This window comes from Gymnogyps californianus, chromosome 5, assembly GCF_018139145.2.
Source record: "Gymnogyps californianus isolate 813 chromosome 5, ASM1813914v2, whole genome shotgun sequence".
Lineage (NCBI taxonomy): Eukaryota > Metazoa > Chordata > Aves > Accipitriformes > Cathartidae > Gymnogyps > Gymnogyps californianus.
The window spans coordinates 33862778-33889190 of record NC_059475.1 but is presented as its reverse complement, the minus strand read 5'-3'; the positions used below and the strand labels follow the sequence as shown (position 1 = coordinate 33889190).

Genomic DNA, 26413 nt, shown 5'->3' with positions numbered 1-26413 from the left:
TTCTTTGGTTTTGTCTCTCTTCCTTCTGATGTTTTGTTTTCCACAAATATGTGTGAATGCTGTACTATTAACTGTTTCTGGGCCTGACATTTTTTACAATCTCCAGTGGTCTTCTGCTGCTTTTAGTGAATGTCATAACCTTCTCTTTCAAAACTGAAAGACCGTCTTGATGTTTCGGGAGGGAGGTAGCCTTTTTATGGTTATTGTTTACAGTGATATGCAAATAATTTACTGACTTACCGGTTGTAATTAAACATATGTTAAAAGAATGCTTCCAATCCTGGTTGTGTGTTCTGAAATGTTTTGTCTTTGTTTCAATAATGTTTCTGAAAGTAGGTGTAGTCAAAAGAATGATTGATGGGAAACGAAGTCCATAAGGGCCAAAATGACAGTGGCAGCATGTATATGTGCAAAACTGTGATGTTCAACTGGGAGGAGGAGAAGGAAAGGAAGACAAATACATCCCTTTTGGAATATAGCTCTTGGAGCATTTATTACTATTCCCTGCTCAATGGTTATCCTGGCAGTGTTTAACTTAAACTTGGTTTGATCCAAAGATACATAAATACTTGTGAAAATTAGAATAACTTTCTAGTTTTGCCTATCAGCTTGTTCCAGTATCTTCAGTGTCCAGTCTGAAGCAGGTGAAATGCAGTTGGGAGTGGAGTGTGCAAAATTTCTGCAGGGTTGTGATTTATCTGGGTTTTCCCCTACATGTTCTCTTCTTCTGACTTGAAACCTCTTAACTCTGAGGGAAAGAGAGAAGTTGGGACAGGCGGGATGTCTTAGCTGCCTAACTTCCCAATAAATAGGCACTGCATATGCCAGACTTTGTAGTGCATGCCCAATGTCCTAGACATGTCAGATTTGCTATTTATATACTGTATAGCACATATTCGTACTTTTAGCCTATTAAGGATGATTTGTAGGTTCATTGTCTGCCTCTGGTGGTATTGCTTCCTCTCTGTTCGGCCCCATATCCACTGTTTTCCTTGGGCAGCTGAAAGTGTTAAGATAGACCTGTGCTACCATTATTTCAAGGTATCTGTAAGGTATTTCCGTGGTATTAATACCCTGTTTATTACCCATTTGGGTTATATGAATTGCCTCTCAGTATTCCTTCAGTTGCAATAATAACGAACAAAAAAAGGTGAATCAGAACCCACCTATCTTTGTGAAACACTGATGTAGACTGTAACAGTATATATAACCCTGCTTGGTTTTTTGTCAGTCTGCATTTGCTTTTTTAAAGCTGTTTGACACTGAGCATTGTCACATGGCCTCTAATAGAGAATTATTTCAGAGATTACACAGCTACAAAAGTTCTGTGTAAGCTATCATTATCTTTGAGTGATGGATAAACCAAATCATAAAAGCATAGAAGACATTCTTTAGTCGGAGCCATCATTCTTTTTTTCATTTCATTATGTGAAAACACTACTCGAAAAGTTCTTTTTGAAGGTTTAAATAAGAGTATACTGTGTTCTGCCTGGTCTTTTTGGTAAATGAATGTGTTCTTCTCCAGAAGTCCTTCCTTTCCTGCACAGTCACATAGTCCCAAATTTGATGCTGTTAGACAACAGCCTGAACAATTTAGGTCAGTCTGACTCTGAACTCTTTCCTCTGAAAATTCTTTTTCTTTGAATTTTAAAGCCATCAGCTAAAACACCTTCCTTCGGCACATTTTCCACTTTCTAACAGGCTGTTGTGTAGTTTCCTATTTTCTTTCTAGAAAAGAGAAGGTAATGGCAAACCTGGGCTTTGTGCTTTATAAAACTCAGGTATTTTAGATAAGTGGGCACTTTGTAAAAACCTTTTGTTTCAATCCTCTGGATTTGATTTGAGTTCCATGCTCAAATTAAATTAGAAATCTTAGTGGAAAGCCTAGGCAGAGCTAAGAGGTTTTGCTTTGCGGTATGCTAAAATACAGGTTTCAGGTTGTTTTGGAAAAAAATGGTTATGTGTGCAGTTCCTCCAGATTCTTTAACACTTTAGGCTTTACTCTGCTACAACTTTTTGGGGTGATGTGCTTCTGTCTTCTGCTTTGCATTCTGGGAGACAGAGAAGAGTCTCCTTCCATCTTGTGAAGCATTTTGAGGAAGGCAGGGAGGGTGCGTGGACATTAGGAAATGACGTACTCATAGCTCTTTCAATTCCCTGCAAAATTCCCCATCAGTATCAGACAGTATATCCCCGCAGTTGTTGTTCCCTTTAACCATTCTTCAGTTCTTCAGATTTGCTGCCTTTTTATTGCTGTTTATAACGACCTGTCAGATATTGATGCCCTTTAATGCTGGCAAAGTCTCCCAAACTCCTGTCTCCGTTTTCTGGTCTGTAAATTGCATGGAATAATTCCTGTCTATCTTTTTTGAGATTCAGGATCTGACTGTTTGTAGTGTTTTGAGAGCATCTTCTGAAAAATATCATACAAGGGCACTTCTTCATCATGTTCATTTTTTTTGTTTTGAGAAGCTGTCATATATATGTCTGTGTGTGTGTTTGTCATGTGTCTCATAGATATATATATGTGTATGATTTGAATAACTGCTTGTATGAATATATAGATTACATTTAATTATTACCATCCTGCATTACTCAAAGGTATTAGGATGTTAATATTATTGAGTACTTACTCAGTCTGAAGGTAGTTTCTGCTTCAATTAATACTTCCTCCATTTTTTTGCACAGCCAGTTTTAGATGCAGGCAAAGAAAGCAGCTGTCCAGGAAGGCAGAGTGGCAGGGTTAGCAAAACACTTCCAGTAATGGACAACCATAACTCTGCTGCATTCTTCTGCCTATGTCTGAATGTTGTGCCCCTGGTTTGAGGGGGAAGATGGAAGGAATAGTTGTGCTAGCATGGAGCTGAGTTGCATTGCCCTTCTCCAGCCTAAACTGTCGCACCACAAGGCAGGTTTTTTGAGTTCTGGCTTGGCCTGGGACAGAGGAGGTGGGAAGGGAGTGATCTCAAGTAGCGTGCCTGGACAAGCCTTCTGACATGATCCAGATCTGGGACAAAGAGCACTGAGCCCATACATACTGTGTGTAAGTGTTTATGTATAAAATTATGGTCATAGGCTTCAAAATTGAACTGTGTTGTGGCTAGACTTCTTGGTAAATTGGATCTGTAGTGCAAACAGTCCCATCATTGTTAGTTAACTTTTTCCTACTTGGTGTTACAAGTTCTCAAGATTTCATTATGAATCTCACAGCAGTGGTTGTCTGAGGTTCTTCATGTGCTCCTGTTGCTGTAGTTATTTCAATGTTATAGTAGCTTAAGAAAAAACTTTAATCTCCAAGATTGGAGAGAATCTGAATGCTTATGACACAAAACCGAAAGCAAATAAGAATATAGTCCTATATAATGCCTTTTTAACCCTTTCTTTATATCCTCAAAGTGCTACAAGTTCTAAGGAGAACAAAGAATGGACATTGTTTGGCCTTGTTCATTTGCCTAAAACATCTTTCTGGTTTTCTGGTCCCCAAAAAATAATGCTGCACACTGGCAAGGTGGAATTGGCAACTGTCTGTATCTAGATTATCTTTTTATCACCTGAATCTCATGCCATCCCCACAGAACATCAGAAATATGTTTCACAAAAGCTTGTAGTTTAGTACTATCTGTGGACTTCGGGCTGCTGTGACCTCTTCAGGTACTGTTGAGTAGACAGGCTTGAACCATAAAGTTCATATCCAGCCTTTTCTCAAACTGAGAAGCGTTTAGATCTGTGGGTTTGCAGTGGGTCTGCATTTGTTCCTGAGGCTGGCTCTTGCTGTTTGTAATCAGAATAGAAACCATGACGAAATGGATGGTGGATCTTTCTAGTGATGGTCATTGCAGATATACTTAACGGTTTGTACTGCCGAGAGGCATGGTTTCTTGCGCAGCGAGAATGACTCTTCTATTTACAGCCTTGTTCCTTGAAGTGTAATGAAACTTGAAGCACTTTCTTTGCCTCCAAAGCAGCAGTTTCCAGGGCTCCGTGCCCCACCATGTTCTAGATGTGCCAATTCTGTTCCTCCCATTTATATTTGCTATTGGTATTCCAGGCAGTTTGCATTCCTGCAGAAAGTTTTGTATTCGTTATTCGTAGTTATTCGTGCCTTTTCCCTTTTCTGTTTGAAACTCCAATGCAGGCTCAGCTCTTGGTGAAGCCATTGCAGGCCGCAGTTTTCTCAGTAACAATTCCTCTCTTGCTCAGAAGCCTGAAGAGCTGTTGAGATGGAGGTTGGACTGAAATCTAGGTAATCTCTGACGTTTCCTCCAGCCTGTTAAAAAGGTCAGCTTTTACATCTGAGATGGAGTTTCTTATTTCAGCACTTACTTGCTCTTTTTGTGTGTGTCTCTCTCTCACCCTGTGCTTTTGCAGAGAGGAGCAGAATATTTTTTCATGCTGCTTATACCAATATATCCAGCTCCTTATTGAGCTTCATATTTTAAAAGTAGTGCGAGGTCTGCATCTGTTGGTCTTGTAACACCCTGAAGAATAGCTGTTATTTGCCTTTTACTGGCACAAGAAAGATCTGAGTTATCCAGTTCAGAAAATAAATTAGTACAGCCCTGATTTGAAGCTACGCTGCATTCCTGTTATTTTGTTGTCTTTGCTGCTCTGGAACTATTCAATACTCCCTGCTCTATAAAATAGCTCTTTAAAACACCCTCAGTAAGCTCAAGAGAGACCAAAAGTTGTTCACAAGGACAAAGTCCCAGCTAATATTTAAATAATAAGCTGGCATCTATTTGTTTCTTTCTTTCTGTTTTAAATACAGTACTACTGCTTTACAGAATGTTGTACAATGTACCAAAAGTTGAACCATGAGTAATTTGTCAGATTTACCCTTCCCACACTTGTGGTGCAAACCAGTGATACTTTCAGTCCATTACCCAACTGAAGCAAAGGGGAAGGATTTAAAAAAAAAATGCAAAAAGAGAAGAAAAAGGCCCATGGGTTTTCTGGGGGGAAATTTCAGCATTTTGTTACAAGACCTACAAGCCCATACATAGAATGTATAGCAGTCAACTATTACTGCTAAATTGTAAATCTAGACATTGCCCAGCTGTACCATTGGAAGACTCTGAGAACACTTGGTGGTTTTAATCACCCTTCATGCAGTGAGTTCAAAGCATTAGGAAAGCAAAATACTGAATCCCACAATACTCTTACGGGGTAGGCATTATGCCTTCTTTGAAAACAAGGCACAAAGAATTTATTGTATCAGTAAGCAGTCGCAGCTACTTAGTGTCAGAACCAGGATTAGAAAACATGCGACTGGACTTCTGCTCCCTCCTGTTCTCTCTTGAGAATGAATTGAGGTGAAGAGTTAATAGTAAAAGAAAAACTCTGAACTGGTTGTTTCTTTGCAAATGTATTTAGGGACAAAAGCACAAAGGTGGAAAGAGACAAGTCCACGATAATGTTTTGCTTTGGTGTAACTCCTTTAGGGTCAATAAAACCATACCTGCATTAAATCTTACTATGTCTGGAATAAAAACTGAGTAATATTAATAAAATTTAAAATGAAAACTTACCTTGTCAGGCTAGTTTCTACACTGAAGTGGATATCTAATGTTCTGGAGGAGGAGGAGGAGACAAGTCTAAGGCAGCTGGAGTATAAGCCATCCATTACATGATATTCATTTCATACATGGAATTTTAAGGCTTGGTACAGCAGATAAGGGTTATTTAAAAAAAAAAAAGTAACATTTTTGAGGAGCAATTTATTGTAAAACAAGCCATAGTCAGTTATCCTTAATTAGACCCAAGGAGCAGCCAATGGCAAAAGAATTTTATTGAATTAATAGCACTACTGCTGAAAACGCTTTTCTAGTTGATACATGTTTTGATGATTGCAGGAATCAACGTAACTAAAGGGGTATATGCCATAACTGCCATTCTGCCTGCAGAAGCTGTACATCTCCACACCACACAGGGCATTTTGCGAATTAGCATCCATCTAAACATGAAAGAGTTTTTACCCAGATTCGGATATAATTGAGCAATTATCTTCAATCTGTCACACACTCTGCTCTGCTACTGCACCTTACTTTGAAGTCCAAGCATCTTGCTCTGGGTTATTTTTATCTTTGTTTTAGGAACTCTACAAATACATCCTGTCATTCCCTGAGAAATTCTCTGCTGGGCCACTGTTCCACCTGCAGCATGTCAATCCTGATGTGTAGCATCCAATAGCTCCTACACTCCTGCCCTGTGCCTGGATCTGAAGATGCACTTCCAGCCTGACCTGAACCAGCTTATTGCTTTTTCGCTCCTGATTTCCCACAATGTTTGCTCATACACCTCGATCCTATCCAGAAACACTTTTCTAATCTCCATGTGTCTCACTCCTCACTGGAAGAAGCTATTCCAGTCATGGGGCTGCAGAAAGCCTACTGGCACACATCTGTTCTCTTGACTAAAGCATAATTTGCTCCTCTTCAATTTTTCTCTAAATTAAATTAATTAAATTCATTCCTAACATTACTATCTTTGCAATCTATTCTTGAACTCCACAGTGGAGGCTCGGTTGTGGTTTCTTGAGAAAGACTTTGGACGAAGGAGTTATGATGGAGTCCAAGGAAAATGCACGATCCTGTGAATTTTAATAGCAAGTCTAGGAGCTGATATAAAAAAATTGCTCGCTGCAGTGAACAATTAAGCTAGAGCTGCTGCAAAATTTCAGTTGGTTGTCCAGAAGACATTAGCTGTCTTTCTCTGCTGCCTATATATGTAGTTTGTAGGATGCACAGCAAATCTCAAAAGATTTGACCCAACTGTGTTCACTTGGGTTAATTTGAATGAGGTGCAAAAATTATTTGGCTCTGTTAAGTTTAATTCTTAAAGAGCAAATGCTTTCTGGTTGTGAAATATCTGAAATCTTGTACCATTCCCAAGGTTTTCCTAAAGTTTAATATCACTGAAGGTGCCACAGCCTGTTTTTATTCACCTGACATCAACTCTCAACATTTCTGTAGTTCTAGTAACAGTTGTAAATATAATGGTGTACCCAAATAGCTGAATAAATAATTTTTTTTTTTTTTTTTGGTAATGTTTACAAGTATTTACATAAAAACTGAGGTACCAACAACAAAGAACAGTAATGCTGGTAGACCTGATGTCATTTCCAGTGGAACCAGTTGAGCTATTCTCAGTGATCGTGAACTTCCCAAACAAATTGATACCAAATCTTAAAAAGAAAAGGAACACCTTTGGGTTTGAATTGATTTACTTTTGCAGGAATTTCTATGTTATCAGTCTCTTAGTTTGATTTGTCTTAGTATTGGGAAAAGGTTTGCCAAAACAACCTGCAGGACTGATCCTCCCTGCAACACAGAAGAGATAACATGCTTCTACAGTACTGCCTGGTGCACGTATTTAAGCAGTGACCTTGAGGACAGGGTTGTTATCCCAAGAGGTGAGAAATTAGCTTGAGTATAGTTTCATGGGTCCGTGATTTTGTTTGGACAATCTCAAATAGGATTTTTCTGTATTAGGCAAAGCGAAAGGGGGATGTGTCACGCTGCGGTCTCAGCACAAAAATGACTCCTTGCATTTTTCTGAGTTCATTTTCCAACTTTCAGAGAGGTTTCTAATGATTCCTATTTCCAAGGAAAGTGCATTCCAATTTAAGCAAGTTAGGTAGGTAAATAGAAATTTGTCACTTTAAAATGTGACATAAACGCCAGTTTTATTGGGGAAATACTGACCAACTATATTTCCTAGTGAAAAGATTTAGAAGAAATAGGATACAGAGGCCGAGACAATGCCACTGAAGTTCCAGAATATCTTGAGCCACAAGATTTTTTTTTTTTTTTCCCCCAAATATTGAAGAGAAGAAACTTGGCTGATTTATGTCCCCTCCCCTCTTCTTTCCTCTGGGTAATATCAGATCAGACATGTTTGGAAAACAATCATGCACACACATGTATTTTTTTTTTCTGTTTTATTATGGATTATTTATCTGTAACTTGTAGGCAATTTTTTTAATGTGCTTTTGTGGAAGAAGCACTTAGGATAATCTCACTACTGAGCAGCAAGGCTTCCTAAAATGCTATAGCAGTTTTCAAAAAGTACTAATAAAACTTTATAAAACAGTGCACCATCGTGCATTTTCTATAGGTTGTATTTTTGGGGGGGGGAAAATTGCTTCAGAATATCTTAATTTATAATAATGTATTGAACATTTTAAGTGGAAGGATGTTAAAGTTTAAAGCTCTTACCATCTAATGTGGCAGGTTTAGGAGAGAGACGAAATATACCCAAGCGATTTTCCTTTGCATAAAAATATTGCACTGTATTAGAGGTATGTTGATATATTACAGATCTCAAAAGCTAGGTGCTAAAAATTCCACTTTCAGTCCAATCAGACTAAAAGATGTTGACTATTAAAACAGTCACTGTACTACCCAGCATTCAGACTGGTGTGCTTGGCTGTACCTATTTTGTATGTTTGTTGCATTTTAAGGGAGGCTGAAGCTACTGATGGTTTTGAATTATTATAAATATTTCTGGTAGAAATAGATTACTGGCTAAATTGCAGATTAGGCTGAAAAGGGTGCAAATGCAATTCAGTATATGAAAATGTCTGAAATGTAATGTTAATATATACCTACAGCTTGTAGTACATATAATTTGCAGCTGTTCATTCTCACTTGTTCTTTCATGTTTCTGAGCCCTGGGTCACAGGGAAGTGAAACTGATGGTGACTTGAGAGGCTGTTTGTTTCAGCAGCTGTGTGTTTTGTTCTCTGTATGATTTCTACTCTTTTTTTACAGCCACTGCAGCTATAGAGGATGATAACTGAATTTTGTTCATGAGAACACTTTGAAATCACCAGGGGCACAGTGTTCACTAAATGGGCCTTAGTTGCACTAAATAATGCTGTCAGTGCCTAGTTTGTTCCTGCTTTCTTAATAGCCTTCTCCTCATTTTGTAAAAATTATTGCTATATTGGTTTGATTGTCAGCCTTCTGTGCAAATATCAGTTACTACCCTAATATTCTACAGACCTGTTAAATTGCCTTGGGCAAACTGGGGGATGGAGGTATATATCCAAATTCCCTGTCACCCTGCACTCAAAATCTACTGACTGTTATATACACTGAAATAAAGTTACATGATTATCTAAAGATAGCCATTATAGATAAGTATAAAAATCCCATCCATGTCTGAAATGTGTTCAGTGAAAGGCAGCAGCTACCATAACACAGCATGAAAAGAAAACTTCTCTAACAAGTATTGTGTAAAGTATGCTGTGATCTCTAACATCACTGTAGGCTAGAAAAGATTTGCTCCACTTCTGTGATGCTGATAGAGTATGTTGAGTATAAAACAATGTAAGCCATGCAATGCTGTCTGGTGGTGGTGTTAGTAGTTACCCACCTGTAAAGGTTAAATGAATAGACAAGGGGGAGCAAATATTCCTGTAGTCCTCTCTTGCCTGCCTAAAAAGTAAACAGAAAGGCTCCAGTGCTGCAGGGCAGGCAAGGAAGTGTGGTTTGCAGGGGAATTGAACAGCGAAGCGTTGATGGGATTTCTAGCACATCCTAAAACTGCTTTCTGCTTCCACAAGGCACCGAGGAGCAGTCTGAACTAACACTGTCCTCCCTCTAAAAATGTTGGCATAGGGTCACGATGTGGGATAAGGTGGAGCCTAGGGAGAGTGTTTTAAAAACCATTCAGTAAAGCTGTAAATTATAGTAGCCATTGAGCTGTTCCAGTTTCCATCCAAGACCCAGCAAGTCTCCTGTGACCCACTGCCTTGAAGGCTTGAAGGAATTAATTGGAAGGAATCTGAGGAATTAATGGAATTAATGACATTGAGATTGAGTTGTGTCTTATATGCTATACCTCTCCAGACCTGCATGTGTACATTACTACAAACAGTCTTTCTGATGGGCTTATCAAAACATCAAAATCAAATAAAAATGCTGGTACACTAATTATCAGCTTGAAATAGACCATAAGCCCTAAACAGGTCTTTGTTAGGGGTATTTCATTAGTTTAGTTCATATTCCTATTTAATTGTTAGGAAAAAACTAAATGTAGACAGGTGTAGAAAAACTAAATAAAATAAACCCCAAATATAGAAAGAATTATAAATATATAATTTGCTAGATAGATATTAGATTGTCCTGAGGTGTCCTAGACTGCTCAGGTGAGTATAAGCCCTTCCAACTCTGTTTCTGAAATCAGGGTTTAGGAGCGGTAGTAAAGATTTGTGGTACCATTAGTCAGTTTGCTTAGTGTCTGAGCATCTGTCTCTACAATAGGGGTAACAATACATTTATTCCATCAGAAGGTAGTGAGATTTAATGTCACAGAATTTGTGTAGGTCTGGGTAAATTTGAAGTGCTGGACAAAGCAGGGTAGGTGCATGGCAGAAGGTCTGAACTCGGTGAGCGAAAGGAAGGAGCCTTCAGTCTGCTTTCTGATCTGCTAATGAAAGCTAACAAGTGCCAATAAACTAAACTAGGTTTTTCATTGAGAAAAAAGTAAGCATAAATTTTGACTTCTGGCAGTCCTGTTAAAGAGTAGGAGATATACTCAGCTCTCCTCTCAGCCTGGAGCACGCCGGAGCAGAACTGAAGTTCTGTACTACTTTGCTGATGTTCCAGACAACCCAGTTTCTTCCCCATCCTTCAAAAACAAACAAATTAAACCAACCAAAAGCCCAGTTGCTGAGAACAGCATGCGATCTAAGAACAAACTGTGAATTAATAATTTTATTTTATTTATTCTTTTACAAGACAATTTGGCATTCATCAGAAAACTCCCTTTTAAGCAGTGGTGTTTGCCGCTTTGAGAATGCAGCAGGTTTTGGCTGTAAAAGTAGCCTGTGGATTACAGTGATTTCCTGCGAGGTACTCTGCGTTGGCACAGGCGGTATCAGACCAGTCTCTTACTGTGGTACATCGCTAGCTACACGCAGGAGTAAGCTCAATTCAGAAAGCCATCATTATGCAGAGACTGGAGGGGAGGGTGGAGGAGGGGGAAGGTCTGGTGGAGACTAACCCGGACCTCTGGGCGACTGGCAGGGTATGAAGGCGGGTGGCAATCCCTCTGGGGGGGTGTCTTACGCACGTCTCTGCAAACAGGTCTGTGCAGGCTGCTGGATGTGAAGGCCTTCCAGGCACACAAACCTTTCTCACCGAGCAGCACAGCACGAGGGTGCTGCGGCGTGGATTTTGAAGGTTGCGTTTGTGTTGGCTGTGTTCCTTGTTCACAGAGGAGGAAAGGCTAAAGACCGCAGGCTATCGCTGGGTGGTAGCTATTTCAACTTGAAGACGTGTAGCTGCCTGAGAACAGCATGCTTTTGTTTTGTTTTGTTTCTTTTTTTCTTCTGGTGGAAGTTTTATTAATTCATTGTGATTATTTTTAAGCAGTTGGCAGACATGTGAATAGACGCTTTACTTCTCCAGAAGGCTTATGGAATAGAATTGCATAACTTTGTACTTTTCCTATGCAAAGCAGAATAAATTGGATGTAAATACAGTGGCCAGTCTCTGAAAGATTCCTTGGTTTCTTCCGACTCCTATTTATACCCAGTGAAATCCAGTGACTATAAAATGACCTTTGCTGCTATGAATTGCCTCACTGAGGGAGGAAAGAAGAGAAGCCTGGGTAGAGATACCGTGGCAAAGCAAGAGCTGGAAGTCCTGTCCTAGGAGCTCTAATAAGGTTGCAGCTAGCAGCAACGTGTGCTGAGCAACAGGTCTCTAATCTTTTAAAAGGTGCTTGTGAGCCTTCCAGAGAATCATTACTTTCTTGTTTCTATGCTGTTAGACTGTTTAATTGCCCCTTTTTTTTTTCCTGGATGTGATGAAAATAGGTACAGCTGAAAATAGGTACAGATGAAATTCCTCTGAGGCAAGGCCAACACTTGTTGCTAGATTGCTTATAGGATTAGGAAGTATTTCTCAATAGGTTTCCAGTGGTTTGTGTGTATATATCTGTTATTCAGGGAATTATGCCAAATTCTGGTGACAGTGGTTGAGATGTGAATTCTAACAGCTCTCAGCACAGAGGCCTCCTCTTTGCCTTCAGTTAGGGTAGCTGCTATGCCTTTGTGTCTGAAAACATCCATCTACTTCCCTCTAAGTAACGGTGAGCATCACCGTTACAGCCTATGCCTCTGTCGTGTGTAAACAAGATGGCTGTAACAGGTACTTTTTCTTTCAACTGATTTGGATTAGCAACAGTTGTTAAATGTGGGCACTTGTCTGTTGCTTATGCCTGCAGTGAAGGAGCTTCGTGCTTTCTTTGTTAGCTACAACCATTTTAGTACAACATGTAAAATTACTTTTGAGTGTCTTTGTTAGTTAGGCCTTGATTAAACACCAGAAGTGGTGTTGGACTTTGAACATGGGAATTTCATTTCTTGTAAGGCTTTTTGCTTGTGGTGGCTGGGCTCTGTCACGCCCAGCCTTGACATTATTTTCATTCTTCCCCACAGAAACCCGAGATGCTGGGGCCGGTGGCCGCTCAGCTTGGGACTATGGGACACCTACTGGGATGAGTACTGGGTGGGTGTGGTTATTTGCTTGGATCTGAGATGGTAAACTGTTGGGTTTTCTCTTCTGTATTTGGTTTGTATGAGCCAAAATAGTTTACATTTTCTAAGAATGAAGATATGTGTATATATTTAATCTCCAATCGTAGTAATAGTTGTGATATAAATATGTTTCATTTGGTCCTGGAGCCCAGAACTGTCTGTCTTGATTGTGCAGAGGCTTTTCACCGGAGAAGCCCGCTCTCCTGCGAGGTGAGCCCCTGCGGAGCATCACTGCAGTAGCCAGCTTTGAGTGCCCAGTAGCTGTGGGCACTTGAAATTTTCTCTTTAAAACTCTTATTTTGTTTAGGAGCTCTCAGTATTGCAGTTCAGACTTTTCCTTTTTCTGTCTGTAACTCCCTGATTTCACTGAAAATGCTCAGTTTTAAGGAAGTTTTCTTCCTTGTAAATATTAGGTACAAGTCCTGCTCAGGTCTTTGACAGCTTTTGACAGCTTTTGTGGCAAATGGCTACTGATGCTGAAGAAAATCTCCCTGAAGAAACGGGAGTTGAAGAAAGAGCTAATTCAGTGCGTAGTTTAGATGAAGATCACAAATACCCTATTACTATGACAGATGGTGGTAATTTAGGGTTCTTCCTTGAGCAGACCGATGCCAGTCTCAAGGAGCTGTAACAGGTTCCCAAGGAGAAGGCTGTGGTTCCCACAGCTGTTTGAAGCATGCTGCTTCACCTCAGTTTTCTCACTGTTCCCTTTTTCTGTTTCTAGGATTGCTGCCTGCCCCATCTGGCTTTGTGGTATTGCTAGGTGCACTTTCCTTTTGCTAGTGCCTCCACAACGGTCACCATTGTTTCAACCCATTACTGACTGCTTGAATGCCTCATTAGAGCTCTGTGCTTCAGGGAACCAGAGAGGTGCCTTCTCAGGGACCAGTATGAAAAATGGCTGGGGATCAGTGAAACTTGTTTTCCTTCTCCTCCAGCATGCTGAGTCAGCATCCCAGCCCCACTGACTGTCACTTGTACTTGGTGCTCTCTAGTGACATTGCTTCAGTACAGTGAAAACCACAAAATACATGGACTAATAAGGGCGGAGTAATTTGGGATTATTGCAAGTGTCCTTGGGCTTGCTCTCCCAGCTCAATAGGAAGCCTTTAATAAGAGTTTTCCTAAATAGTATTGCATGCAAAATGGGGAATTCTGCTCCGTTCTTTTAACAAACAGCCATTTCATGAGAGAGTGGAGTTTTTTCGCCTCTTGGTACATTCCAGAAGACTTTATACCTTTGCTGGTTACTGATTGATAGTTCTGTGCGGAGCTCCCTTTAATTTTGCAATAAACTAACAAGGAGGCTTAGACCACAAGTTTACAGAAAATGACTTATTTACTCAACTGGATTTACTAGGATGACAAAGTCAGATTTAGTAGTTTCAGTGTGGTCCTAGGAAGGGCAGGAGGAGTACATGAAAAATTGTACTGTATAAATAACCAAACAAAAAATAGTTTGCTTATTCTTCTGTGTAAAGCAGTCATATTTCAGTTCTTAGGCCAACTCTCTCCCAGGACCTGCAGGGGCTTTCCACATATGCAGGAACCGTGCTATTCCCAACAAATGGGGGTGTCAGGAGTTTAGGCACCTTAAATAAGTATTTTTACTTTTCTAATGTGCTTCCAGAAAACCGGCATCTCCTGAAGTCAGTGGAAGGAGATTCTATTTTCACGACATGTAAAGATTTCAAGAGAATATAAACAGCGGTGTTGACTTCTGGATTAATCGTAGATATAGCAATGACCTGTCTCGAACATGAGCGCTATTTTCTGTGAGAATTTCTTGTTTCCATTTTTTTCCAGGTATCAGCACCTATAAAAATTGGGGAAGTGATCACAAGAGTAGGCATTTTTTTTAAGTGTCTAAAATTAGGAACTTGAAAATGTATTCCCACTGTCTCCTTGTGTTTATCTCCAGGTTTTCTAATTGTAAGGAAAAGGATTCTTCTTGCTGTTGTAACACTTCTAATGGTTAAAAGGGGTTATTTTACAATCTAAGGTTGCTATGCTGAAGTAAAAATCTTCACAAGATTGGGAAATTGTGTGGTCAGTCAATTGTGTGGTCAGTCAATTGTGTGGTATTTTTAGTAGTAGACTTTTTCCCAGAAATTATTTTGAAATTTGAATCTGAGTGAATTTCTACAGTGTTTGTAATTCTGCTGGAATTGGAAGGCTGAGGACTGTAAATTTTCACTTGTTAAATAGCTAGCTTAACCAGTTGCAAGTGAATAGGCTGAAAGGTTAAAGGCAATCGTTCATTGAACTCCATAGGAGACTGCGTGCGGCAACTTTCCACTGTTACAGAGCTGTCTAGCTGACCTTTTCATCTTTATTTTTCTCTTCTTTTAGCAGTGGAGGGTGTTTTCCATTCATGCACGGTCGCTGGCTGAAGAAGCCCTACACTCTTCAGTCATCACAAGGTAGAAACAGAAAGCAGTAACACAACCTCCATACCTGTTGCACATGTCAGGACACAGTTGTGTGTGGAGAGGTGTAATGTTTTTTGTGACTCTTAGTGGTAATGAAAGTACCTCTGGTAACGAAAATATTTTGTTCCAGTAGTTGATGGTGGAAATAGGCGCTCCTCTTAAAATACTGGGTATTTTATAAAATACGATCTATTTTAAAATACTATGTATCTAAATATGATAACATTAAATATCATGTAGCAATATTCTCACTGTTGAGTGTTCTGCTGGAAGATAATAAACTTATGATTGGCATTGAACCTCTTCAGTGGAAACTATGCTTGGCTGGTAATGAAGTCCAGTATCTGACAAAAGGAACCACAACAGAGGTAACTTTTCCTTACCTACTTAGACTGAGGACTTGGCAGGTCTCCTGTACTAAACAGGGTAAATCTAATCTGTACTTTAATGGCAAATCTCCAATGAAAAGTTGAGGAAGTGCCATTGCTAATTCAGTGCAAGGCACTCTTTCTAATAAGTCTGCTTGGACTTGTGACCCCAGCCTGTTTCCAGGCGCTGTTTAGCAGTGAGAGGTGATTGCTTTCAAGTGTGGCACCTAGCAGACCAAAGGGAGATACTCTAACCTTCTTCTTCATAATGTTGGTTATTTGTAACATATGGGATCATTAAGATCAGAACTAGCATTATATTCTGTGCACACACATAGGAATCAATGTGTGAGACTCAGCTGATTCTGTCCATGCACAAATGTGGTCACTCATCAGAAAGTCACGCAGCTGTTTCACTCCGAAACTCCTTTGTCTACCTGTATATTCTCTCCAAATCACACTCAGGCTTAACTGTTACCTCAGACACCTATTTGCAACTCTCTGAATACGTTGAACCATTTCAAATGATGGCAGAATGGAGCGTAAGCATGTCTTTCAGGAGACTTTGGGGAGCAATTAATGCGTTCTTTAGATGTGACACTGGAATCGAGTGGTATCAACATTCAGGGCTTCAAGTTGAATGTCTGTAGGATTGGAGACTGCTGAAAACATAGGGTCTTGTTTGAATGACACTATTCACTGCCAAAGTATTTGTGACCAAAGTTTTACTCTGGGGAAAAATAAAAGAAATCTTAGCACTTTCCAGTAAGGGCATGTGATTGAAGATTTGAAGATAGATGTGTGTATTCAGAGGAGTTCTCTAAATCTGAGTGCCTTAACTTTTTTCTTTGGAACTAGAGCTGAGTAAAGGCCAGCTTTTTTCCTTTTGTTAGCAAGCTGTAGCCTGTTTAAGCCAGTGAGAGTTTGGAGCACTCTGCACACCTGCAGAGTGAGGTTCAAACTGTGTTATGGTAGGTGCACAAAGATGAATATTGGTTGTTTGATAATAGGAGTACCTATACCCAATGGAAGAATTTTGCAGTACGCAAAGTTGCAGAAGTGTGACAGGGAATTTGATGTCAAATTTAGTGCTTAGCTAACAGCCTCTTGGCTTGTACTTATGGGAGAACTGAATCTCCGTGTTGGCTCCACAGGCTTGCAGAAATGAAGAATAATTTTCGGTTAATTCCAAAATAAGCATTCTGTACATGCATATGGCTTCGTCTCAGAGGAAGTGTGCTTATTCAAGATAGTATTTAAACATGTATTTAAGCAAATGTTTAACTATCAGTGAAGTCATGGAACTAAGAATACATTTAATTCCCATCCTCAGAGCAAGCCAGAGAGGAACATTTATTTGGGTAGGACTCTGCGTCTTTGAACTGACTTTTTAAACAGTATAACAGGGTGTCTCGGATATTATTAGTATTGAATAATTATTGAAGGACACATCAGAAATTGAAATCTAAGTTCAGAGGCATAGCTTGAGTTAAACATAAAGAGTGAAGAAGATTTACAGTCCTACAGCAAACAGTGCTGTGGAGTTGCAGTTGCATTATTCTTGTTAATTTTTTTTTATTTTTGAAGCCTTTAAAGTTAGTTTCCTTTGAAGGACAGCAATATGAAATATGGTGTGCTTAGGTCTTTTTTTCATTTAAAGAAGATCCTTAAGCACGGTAGCTTTTCTTTAAAATGTGGTGTATAAATAATAAAATATGTGATGGCACAGTACAAAGATTATCTTGGCACAGGTCTGGGATGACTGCATAGCTTACAGAGCATTTGACACTTGTGAATAATGTGATCATTGCAGAAGTGTGCCAATGAAAACTTCATACCCCACCAATATGTGTGCGTGTATAAGTTTGTTAGTGTGTTCTGTTTCAGCACATTTTCTAGTACCGGATCGAGGAAAAGCTTCAGTGTTATGCCATATTGTTGGTGTATCTTATGCCTCGTTGCTTGAAGAGCTTCAATGGACAAGTGGGGCTGTGGGTTTTGTGACACAGTGAAAACGAAGTGAAAACAGTTTGAAGAAGGAAAGGTCTAGCATCCTGTTCCTTATCCCTCCTGACTCTTGGCTGACCACTCCTTTCATTTGCCTTGAACCAGTTTTGATGTTCATCCTATCACAAGGATGAACTCGCTCACTAAAATGGAAGATAAGTACCCTGGCAAGAAGAAAGGAAAAAGTGAATTTTTTCATCTTTGTTATTAAATTGAATCTTACCTTGTAATCTGATGAACAGGACAGCCAGCAGTGGCTGCAAGGGCTTGTGTGTGCCAGGCCCTTTCATGTCTGCTTTTGGGTGCTTATAGGTGCACGCAGCAGCTGTGGGGGAAACAGCAGAGGGGTGTGATGTGTTTCTTGTGTGTTTGCTCTTGGCAGTATTGCAATTTGTACCTTAAGAACCTTAACCTAGGTGTAAGACCAAACAAGGCTGTTATCTACCATGTCTGTGTTCACTGCAGTGGTCATAAATGCCTGGTCCCAAAAGGTGCAACCTATGGTTAAGCTGGGCAGGGTGGTGGTAGCCAGCTGAAGTTTGTCCAGAGCTTGCAGTCAATAGCAGAAGAGCATGAGGGACATCACTATGGGGCCCTGAAGGTCTTGAACTCCTGTTGAGTAGATGAAGATTTGACTTACAAACTTTTCAACTTAGTCCTGTTGATACAGTCCATAAAGCTTTCGGGCACCACCGTGCCTGTTTACAAGCACAGAGATGGGTGGGCTGACGTGAGCAGGGAGGAGGAGTTGTGGTCTTGGTAAAGGTCGCAGATTCCATCACATTGTTGGTAGCTCACATCATGCTGCCTGAAGAAGACGCAATGCCCCGCAGCACCACCACTGTGGTTACCACTCTGTGATCTGATACAGCTTATGTGGGATCTTGAAATAGAAAAAGAAAATTGAGAGTGTTGTCATATCATACTACTGGAAGTGTTAGAAAGCAGGAGGAAGCCATGATCAGAGGGAGGGAGGAGCAGTGGAGGGAAGAGCAGAGAAATTCCTCTTCCTTTTAGCAATGGCAAGCTGTTAATTTATTCCAGTAACATCATGAAACCGCATCCACAGAGTACCATGTAGGATTCCTTTCTCCCTTCCTCCTGTGTCAAGTACAGCTGAAGACAGGCCATTAATTTCAAAGAGCATTTGTTTGGAAAGTGGAGTCTGTTCTCAGTGCAAGTAGAAGGATCATTTTGGTTCTTAAAAAAAAAAAAAAGTAATTTCTGAAGTTTTTGTCAATCTGCGAAGTGGAGACCAATTGTAATTGCGGAAACTGCAGCTGCTTAGAGATCCAAAGCATTAGGAGATAATTGTGTTTGTACCTGGGCTCTTCTCACTGTGGTGTTGGCAGTGTTTGCCTTAATGCTTTCTGTTATTAGGAAAAAGTACATGTTCAAAGGTGCAAGAAACTTAATCTCTTGCAAGCAAGACCATTGCTCATGCTGTCAGAGGAGAGCACTGTGTGGGTACTACAGTCTGTTGTTTATCAGAATCTTGTGATCCTGAAAAACACTGAAAAATCCTCTTGTGTAGAGATAGCCCTGTGTAATTTAGTACTCTTGTGCTTCAGATCAGTGGGGATGTATCCCTACAGCACCTTTCTCCATGGCACTGTGTTTCAGCCAAAGGAAGGAAATGTATAAATTGTGTGGAAATTACTAGGAAAATAGATTTCCTATTTGTCTATGAAGAAAATGATGCTTTTTGTAAGGAGCGTCAAATTGTTCATTGAAGAATGAAGCTCTTCAGAACAGTAGTTTCATTTTAGGCGGCTGTATGTATCAACATACTGTTGTTTAGTATTTCATCTTTTTAACAATATCCCTTTTCCTGCACTTCTTGCACTTATCTCTTTCATTTTCTGCAGGTAGTTCAAAATTTTCTGAGTGTTGAATTTGCTGAAGGTCAGAGTAGAGCGTTGCCTGGATGCTGTGCCTGCAGGATTCCAGTCCTTGCGTGGGCTGCTCTCTACCTTCCAGTAGCTATAAAAATTCATTTCCCTTCCCCCTCTCCCTGTCTGTTTTCAGGTTATCTTGACGAATCAGATTACCACATCGTTGAGCAATGGCCTTGCGATACAGGCAGACCTGGTGTCTCCAGCTGATGATTTGTCCCTGTCTGAAGGTAAGAGATCCCTTCTATCAGAACTGAAACTCTACACTGACACAAATCCACATTGTAACTTGCAGTCTTCTCTTGTTATACAGGGGTCTGTGAGAGTCAGGTTATCAAGCCTAACATAAAACAGTCAGGGAACAAAATTATTTTTCAGTTTCTTTGAAAATCCATTTATATAAAAAAAGAGTAAGTAAGTGTATTAACTAAAAGGATCTGACACGTTCTAAGGGCTGGGAATGAATTTTGAAGCCATGTTCAGTTCTATAACATGTTCCTCAGCATTGTACTTTCATTCACATGCATTTAGAGCATTATTTTCTCAATCTTCTGAAGCTGCTGCTAGAGTTAATACACAGGCTAGGCTACAAATTTGATCTTATCTAATGATTATCAGTGATTCCAAAGAGAAACAGCTGGTTGCAAATGAAGGAGAGCCAATACTCAGTCCTGTCCCTTGCAATTATGCTTGTCTGGTTTTCACGTACAGTGCCTCAAACTGTAGCTCTCAATATTGTGTGAATGTAATATGAGGTTTTGTGTGATGTCATATACTACTTTACATCTTTATGTTTCTTTTTTCTGCATAGAATTAGAGACAAGCACACATTTTTGGGGTAATAGTGAGGACTTACTATACTAAGAAGAAAAGATAATTCTGAGCCAAGGTTTGCAAAGTAATATAATAATTTCAGCTTTCCCAACTTGCAAAGAATAGTCAGAGTACCCTCAGTCAGGGACAGATGCAGAGAAGTTTGCTATTTAGAGTTCAGTTCATGCATAGACCCAAATGTTTGATGTTAAGCAACGCTCATCTTTCCTGCAGAGGCATGGTAATCACATGTCGACTTCCTACTTTGCGTAATATGGGTATTTCCCCTCTTCCTCTCCTTGTTGCACTTTCTGATGGTTCTGGTCAGCTTATCTTTATTCTGGTTGATGACAAGCAGCCCTCTCAAGCTTGTCTGACTTAACACAAGAACAGCTTTGTGGCAAAACCAATGAAGCAGTGGTTAAGACTGACATTACTTCTGCAACTCATTTAATGGACAAGAGAAAGAGGCTGAAGAAATATTAAACAGAATGTCAAAGAGTAGCAAATAACTTCAGGGTAATGCCTTAACACTGACTGATGTGTTTACTTCATAATTTTGTCAATAGGAGCTTGGGCAAAGCATGACCCATTAAATCATTTTGGAATTGTGCTTGTGGCTTTTGTTGGCTCCATCCATTGCCAAAGTATCTCTGAAGTTCATTGCTTGAATATCGCTCGCTACCTCTGTTAGAGTTGAAATTTGGTAACTAGATTTGGAAGAGGAAGGCATCATTTTTCATCTTTATGATTTCCTTCTTGGCATGAAGTTGTTGCACATTGTCTCATTAAATGCTCTTGATCACAGTACTTGTGCTTTTCTTTGTCCTTTAGAATTGCTCTGTATGAGCTTCCTCTGAAAAGAAAGGCATAGCTGACTCTGAAGTGGAAGTAATAACAAAATATGTTCTCAGTAAAAAATATTTTGTTCTTGTGGTTAAAATATTTGAAGAGTCTTTGGAAAAAGCATGGAATAGTTGTAATCTTTCTAAATTTTCCTGCAAATATGAAAGATTTTCAGTGCTGTGTATGAGCCATAGTTCAATAGTATTCTGAAATCAGGACTACGTAAGAGATGGTATGATGATTTTTTTAGCAGTTACAGCTTATTAATGAAGCTATCATGTTTTGTCTAAAATCTCTACCACCATTATTTTTCACCTTTTAACCCAAGAGTGAATTAAAATGTCTTGGTGCTCTGCGTGTGTGGTGTTTTCCTTTGTTTCTCTCATTCCTTGTTTTTAATTAAGGGTCTGAAGCGGTAAAATGTACCAGCATGACACTTGTTGAAAATGGAAACCTTTGTTTAGCCTCGGAACAAGAACAACACAGACAGCAGCAGTGCAAGCACCTTCATTAATTCAAGTTTTATCAAGGGATGCAGGGGTGATAAACTTTCCTTCTCTCCCTTCCTTCCCTCTTCTGTCGACCAACATTGACAGATGTGGCATTTACATGAGGTGTTGTATAATGGGAGAGCACAGTGCGTCTCCACACTACGTGATTGTCTCCTTCTTTCTCATCCATAATATGTCTGCTTCTGGATTTCCAGTTTGCGTCAGTTTTAACCTGTGCTGTCTACCTGTGAAGAAAAAGTGGAATTTCAGGCCCATTCAGAATTTGATTTCCATGCTTATGTTGCTATCAAAAGATACAAGTGTGGCCAGTGTTGTTCTTTTTTAACATTGAGGTGTTGACCTGTCCTGAGAAAGTCCCCCCTAATTTATTTCATGTTATCTATTGAACAGCCTGAAAGTACCAATACTTTAATCTTCTGACAATCCTGGATACTTAAGAATCCTTAATGAATTAGTCTTCCAGGATTAGTGTGATAGTCATAATATTTATTCCTATTTTACAGCTGTGGAATTTGCAGGGAAGAGTAGTTAGGTGAGTAGCCGAAGCACACAAAGTGGATATGTTGCAGAGGCAGGAATAGAGGCCAGATTCATGACTGGGTTTTTACCTCATTCTTCCTTTTCATTCATCACCAACTAGAGCTGAGTTTGAACCAGTGACCTAGATGTGAAAGGACCCGTAACACATTTAGTCCTGTAAGTAACTCAGACCCCTTGGTTTGTATGTGTCTAATATGTTGTTTTAATTGTATCTGAAATCAGAGTCCTGTCACTGTAAATGGTTTGCTAAAAAGGTAATCTTTCTTAGAGGCAGAAATGAAAATATCAAACTGAGTGTGTTATTAGAAAGAAATGGAATGTTACAGTGGCTTTTATTTTTGCTTCTTGTTGTGCTTTAGAAGGGAATTGCTTGGGTTATGTGTTAGATTAAGCAAGAAACCAAGGAAGCTTGGTTTGATGTGTGACAAAGTTAATCTGATGAACAAACTGAAAGGACATTGTCAAGCTGTTTCAGGCTCAAAGCTTGTCTTCTGTAAAATTGTAATCTAGTGCATGAAAACTTGTGTCCTAAAAATGTTAGATTTTTGTGAGAACTTTAAAGGCTTTATAAAAGCAGCGTTGACTGTAAAATCCCACCACTTACGTAGCAATGTAAGAACTGTTGAACTGTGTATGTTGGTACTTCTTATAGGAAATGGTTATGTCTAGCTAAATTCCCAAAACTGTGCATGCTTCTGCTTCAAGACAGAAAATAAAATGCTTAGTTTGCTACAAATTAAAGTGCTGAATCAAAGACAAAAGTTTCTGTACCTGTGGGCTGAGTCCTTGCATTCATTTGGCCTTTACATACTTGCCAGATTATCATCTGAAGGAGTTCAGTAAGACTAATAATGTTTTTCTGCAGCTCTAAAATTCTCAGGCACGTAAGGCTATCACTTCTTCCCTGGGAAGCAAGCTCAGTTTTTATTTGTAGCCATACCATTCTTATGTAGCCTTCTCTCAAACCCTGTCATTGTAGGGGATAGACTGGAGCATGTTGTGAATACTGCTGTTTCATTTTCATCCTTGCTTTATGGAATAGCCTCTGTTTAGCTGTTCCAGTCAAAGACAACTCTGAGAAGCCTTAAGGTTATTTTACATTGCAGAGATGGTTAGATGAGCCCGAGACGATCACTAGGCTTCAAAATGTGGCCTGAAGAATTAATGCTTTATTATTTAAATGTGTAACAAGTACCCCTTACCCCAATTAAAATAATCTCCTTAATAAAAAAAAAAAAGGATTTAAGCTGCATTAGGCTAAGTGAATAGTAGAAATGGAGTTCAAACATCCACAACAAATATTTTGTATGGCTGTTAATTGATGTCTTTAAACAAGCTATCTGTGGCTGAGTCTACTATTTTTGTTATTTTTGCAAAGTTCACATGACAGGATTTTGCCTAATATAGAGGATCATTAGAAATTAATTCTAAGCCTGTGTGTTTGAGTGCTAGCTGGAAGGTGAAATTTGTGTGCTTCACAAGTGTTAGTCTTGGAAAACTCAGGTTAAGCAAGCTTAAGCGAATTGTACTGTGCTGCGAAGAGATAGGACAGTATGACCTACTTGAGGTCTCTTCTAGTCCACCAGTGCCTATCCTATTAATGTATCTGCCAGCTGCAAGCTCTATCTTCCTCTCGCAGACATCAAAGCCAAACTCCATCTTTCTTGGAAAAAGATCAGGGGCGTGTTGGTATGAACAAGAACAGCATCCCCCTCCCAGTGTGCACAAAGCATCAGGCAAAAAAAGGAATGCTGTCTCGGGCTTCTTCAGTCTCAGCTAGCACTTTCAAATATTTGTTTGGAAAAGTCAGAATTATTTTGTGTTTAAAATTGTCTGTAAACTTGCGCTAGCTCTGGGGAGGCCAGTGTTCAATCTTCTGCCATTTGTGTTCATCAAGCGGTTTGTCATAGCATTGTGTATTTTTAGTGCACGGTGTGAGCAATGAGTTTAGTCTGACCTTTTCATCTTTGTTGCTGTGATCTTGAATTCTTTTAAGCTGTTGAGCAGAAGTAGGCTTTAGTGTTGTGGAGACTGGAGAAAACTAAGCTACCATAATATCTTCCACCCACAGAATTTTCCTACTTTAGTTTAGGGGCAGAAGATTTGAAGCTGGAATCTTTGGCTTCTTTTCTTTGCTTTGCCCTTGATCTCCTGTCAGATTGTAGTTAAATCATTTTATTCTTAAAGCCTCAGTTTACCGTTTTTTTTAATATGGGGATATATTTTTATTTTGTAACTTTTTTTTCTTTCTTAATATTTCAAGATATTCCTATGGGGAAAATAATAAGTTGACCTGCTGTTCACCCCAGAGTAAGACCAGTTCTGTAGTTTATTACTTCTCTCCTTTCAAATCCCTTTTTTCAATCCTGGTGCCGAATGGAGAGAAAACACTGAAGGAATTACCAAGAGGACTGAGGGGCCCCTAGAGATCAGAGGCTGTTGGTTGGTTTTGGTTTGTTTATTTATTGATTTATGTGTACACTTATGCTTAAGGTTGGACCTGCAGGTGACTTAATAAAAATAAAAAGTAATATTCTGTGAGAACACAAACATACCTGTTTTGCAGGAACTGTGAACTTATGAATGAAGCAGATGTTAAACAAGTTTCTAAAACACTTCCTCCTTGTAGTTTTAAAGCTAATGCAGAATAATGCATGTCCTAGTGAAGTGCTCCAGCATGATATGAATTTAAATAGATTAGGAAGTATCATAACACTTTGGCATGTCTTAGGCCTTTAGTATGTTAGCTGAATGCTCTGTAAACCTATTGCAGGCTGGTTTACACAATTTTGCTTGAAAGAGGAGATACTTTGTCTTGGATCATTGAAACAGTGGTGTTAATTATAATAGTTTTTTAAATAGAACAATTCATAAATTAATATTCTGTCTTTTTAATATGAATCCACTCTGACTTTCTGAGACCCAAATATTTGGGAATAGTTACTAAAACCCTCTTTTTTGTTACCATTATGGAATAATCTGTATGGAGATTACTAGGCCTGTTTATGAAACTCAAGAACTATGTGGCATGGTGTAAGAAAGATCTTTTGACTGTGACATCTTATGTAGACCCTGTGAAGGTTAGTGAATTTTAGATGTGTAAAAAGGCAATGAGAACAAATAACACTAGTGGTATTGCCAGATTATTTGGAAGGTGAATCCCAACAATTAGTCCATGTCTATGCTGAGACTGCTGTGCAGGTGTGATCCCTGAAGACTAAAACACATCCCTGAAAAGGTAATGGAGTTCTCTTCTTGTTTTATGGCTTATTGAGATAGTGAAGTGCTACAATATATCTTTTGCCCTCTGCAGTCATGATGATAACAGGGAAGTGTAGTGAGATTTGCCTCTGTTTTTACTTTGATATGAATTGCTACTTCTCACCTGATGGTTTGGTTGCCACTCAGGCCCAAGGCCAACTACGCTCCCATGATGGGACAGGAGAGCTCAGTGAGCCACACGATTGTACCTCCAGGTCTGAGCCCTAGGTATCCCTGACTTCAGTGTAGGAGTTGATAGAGTTACTCAACTCACTGGTTCCTGTTCACGTGAGCTGTAATGGAACAGCTGGAGTTGTTTCTTTCTAGTTCTTTATTTTGCTGCTGGACTTAATGTCTCAGCTGTCTTTTAAGAAACTACTGCAGCATAGACCCTGTAATCCCCTTCACCAGCTAATGGTGCTGTGGGAAGCCTTTTGTTCCTTCAGTCTATTCTGTCTTTGAGTTACTTCTCCAGCTTCAGACCCTTCATGAAAAAGATTGTTAGGCCCACATACACTGAAAGGCAAGAAAGGAGCTCATCTTCCTTAACATGCTAGAAGTCAGGATAGTATGTAGCACATCCACTTCAGGAGAGGTAAGCAGTGGGCACCAAAAAAAGGAGGGTCTTTGATAAAACTCATTAATACATGTTAGAGGGAAAAATGAGCCTCCTCAAAATAGGATTTCGTTCTTGTGCTTGCACTGTGTTTGTGTTTCTGGTAACTCTGCGCTCCTGGCAGTAGTGGGGTCTGCGCCCCAGTGCTTCGGTGAAAGGAAAAAAGCTCTTCTGGCTGTTGAGAACACCTGAAGGAAGTGCACCATCATTACAGGGCCTGGAACAAATGATATTAACCATTAGGGGAAATGATACTGTGATTGTTTCTGCATGATGCAGGGTTGCGGTGGTGTATGGAGCAGTTAGATTTCACGATAACAGTGGTCATGTCAGCCTGTACTAATTTTGATGCTATATTTCAACAAGTGGGAAGTAGTGACATAATAACATCCAGCCAAATTTTAACGGCTTTTTAATCAAAAGATAAATCTCTCAGTAAAACAGTGTTACAGAGACCGTACATGTCTATGGAAGTTTCAAGCTGAATGACATATGCATAATCACTTGATCTAGACTACGAAAGGATTGAAAACTGTCAGCAGGAGCAAAGGCCTCTATACATCAGTTTAAGAG

General features: G+C 39.5%; 1 protein-coding gene and 1 pseudogene across 1 annotated transcript in view; both read left to right on the top strand.

The window, feature by feature from the left end:
• The window catches only part of RAD51B (RAD51 paralog B), a 412953-nt gene that overhangs the window by 167550 nt on the left and 218990 nt on the right, over nucleotides 1-26413 (top strand). Inside the window, exon 7 of the mRNA XM_050897196.1 lies at nucleotides 19386-19482. Coding sequence (XP_050753153.1) covers nucleotides 19386-19482 — 97 coding nt within the window. The remainder of the gene's footprint in view (nucleotides 1-19385; nucleotides 19483-26413) is intronic.
• LOC127017327 (60S ribosomal protein L15-like) lies at nucleotides 13014-18223 on the top strand (annotated as a pseudogene).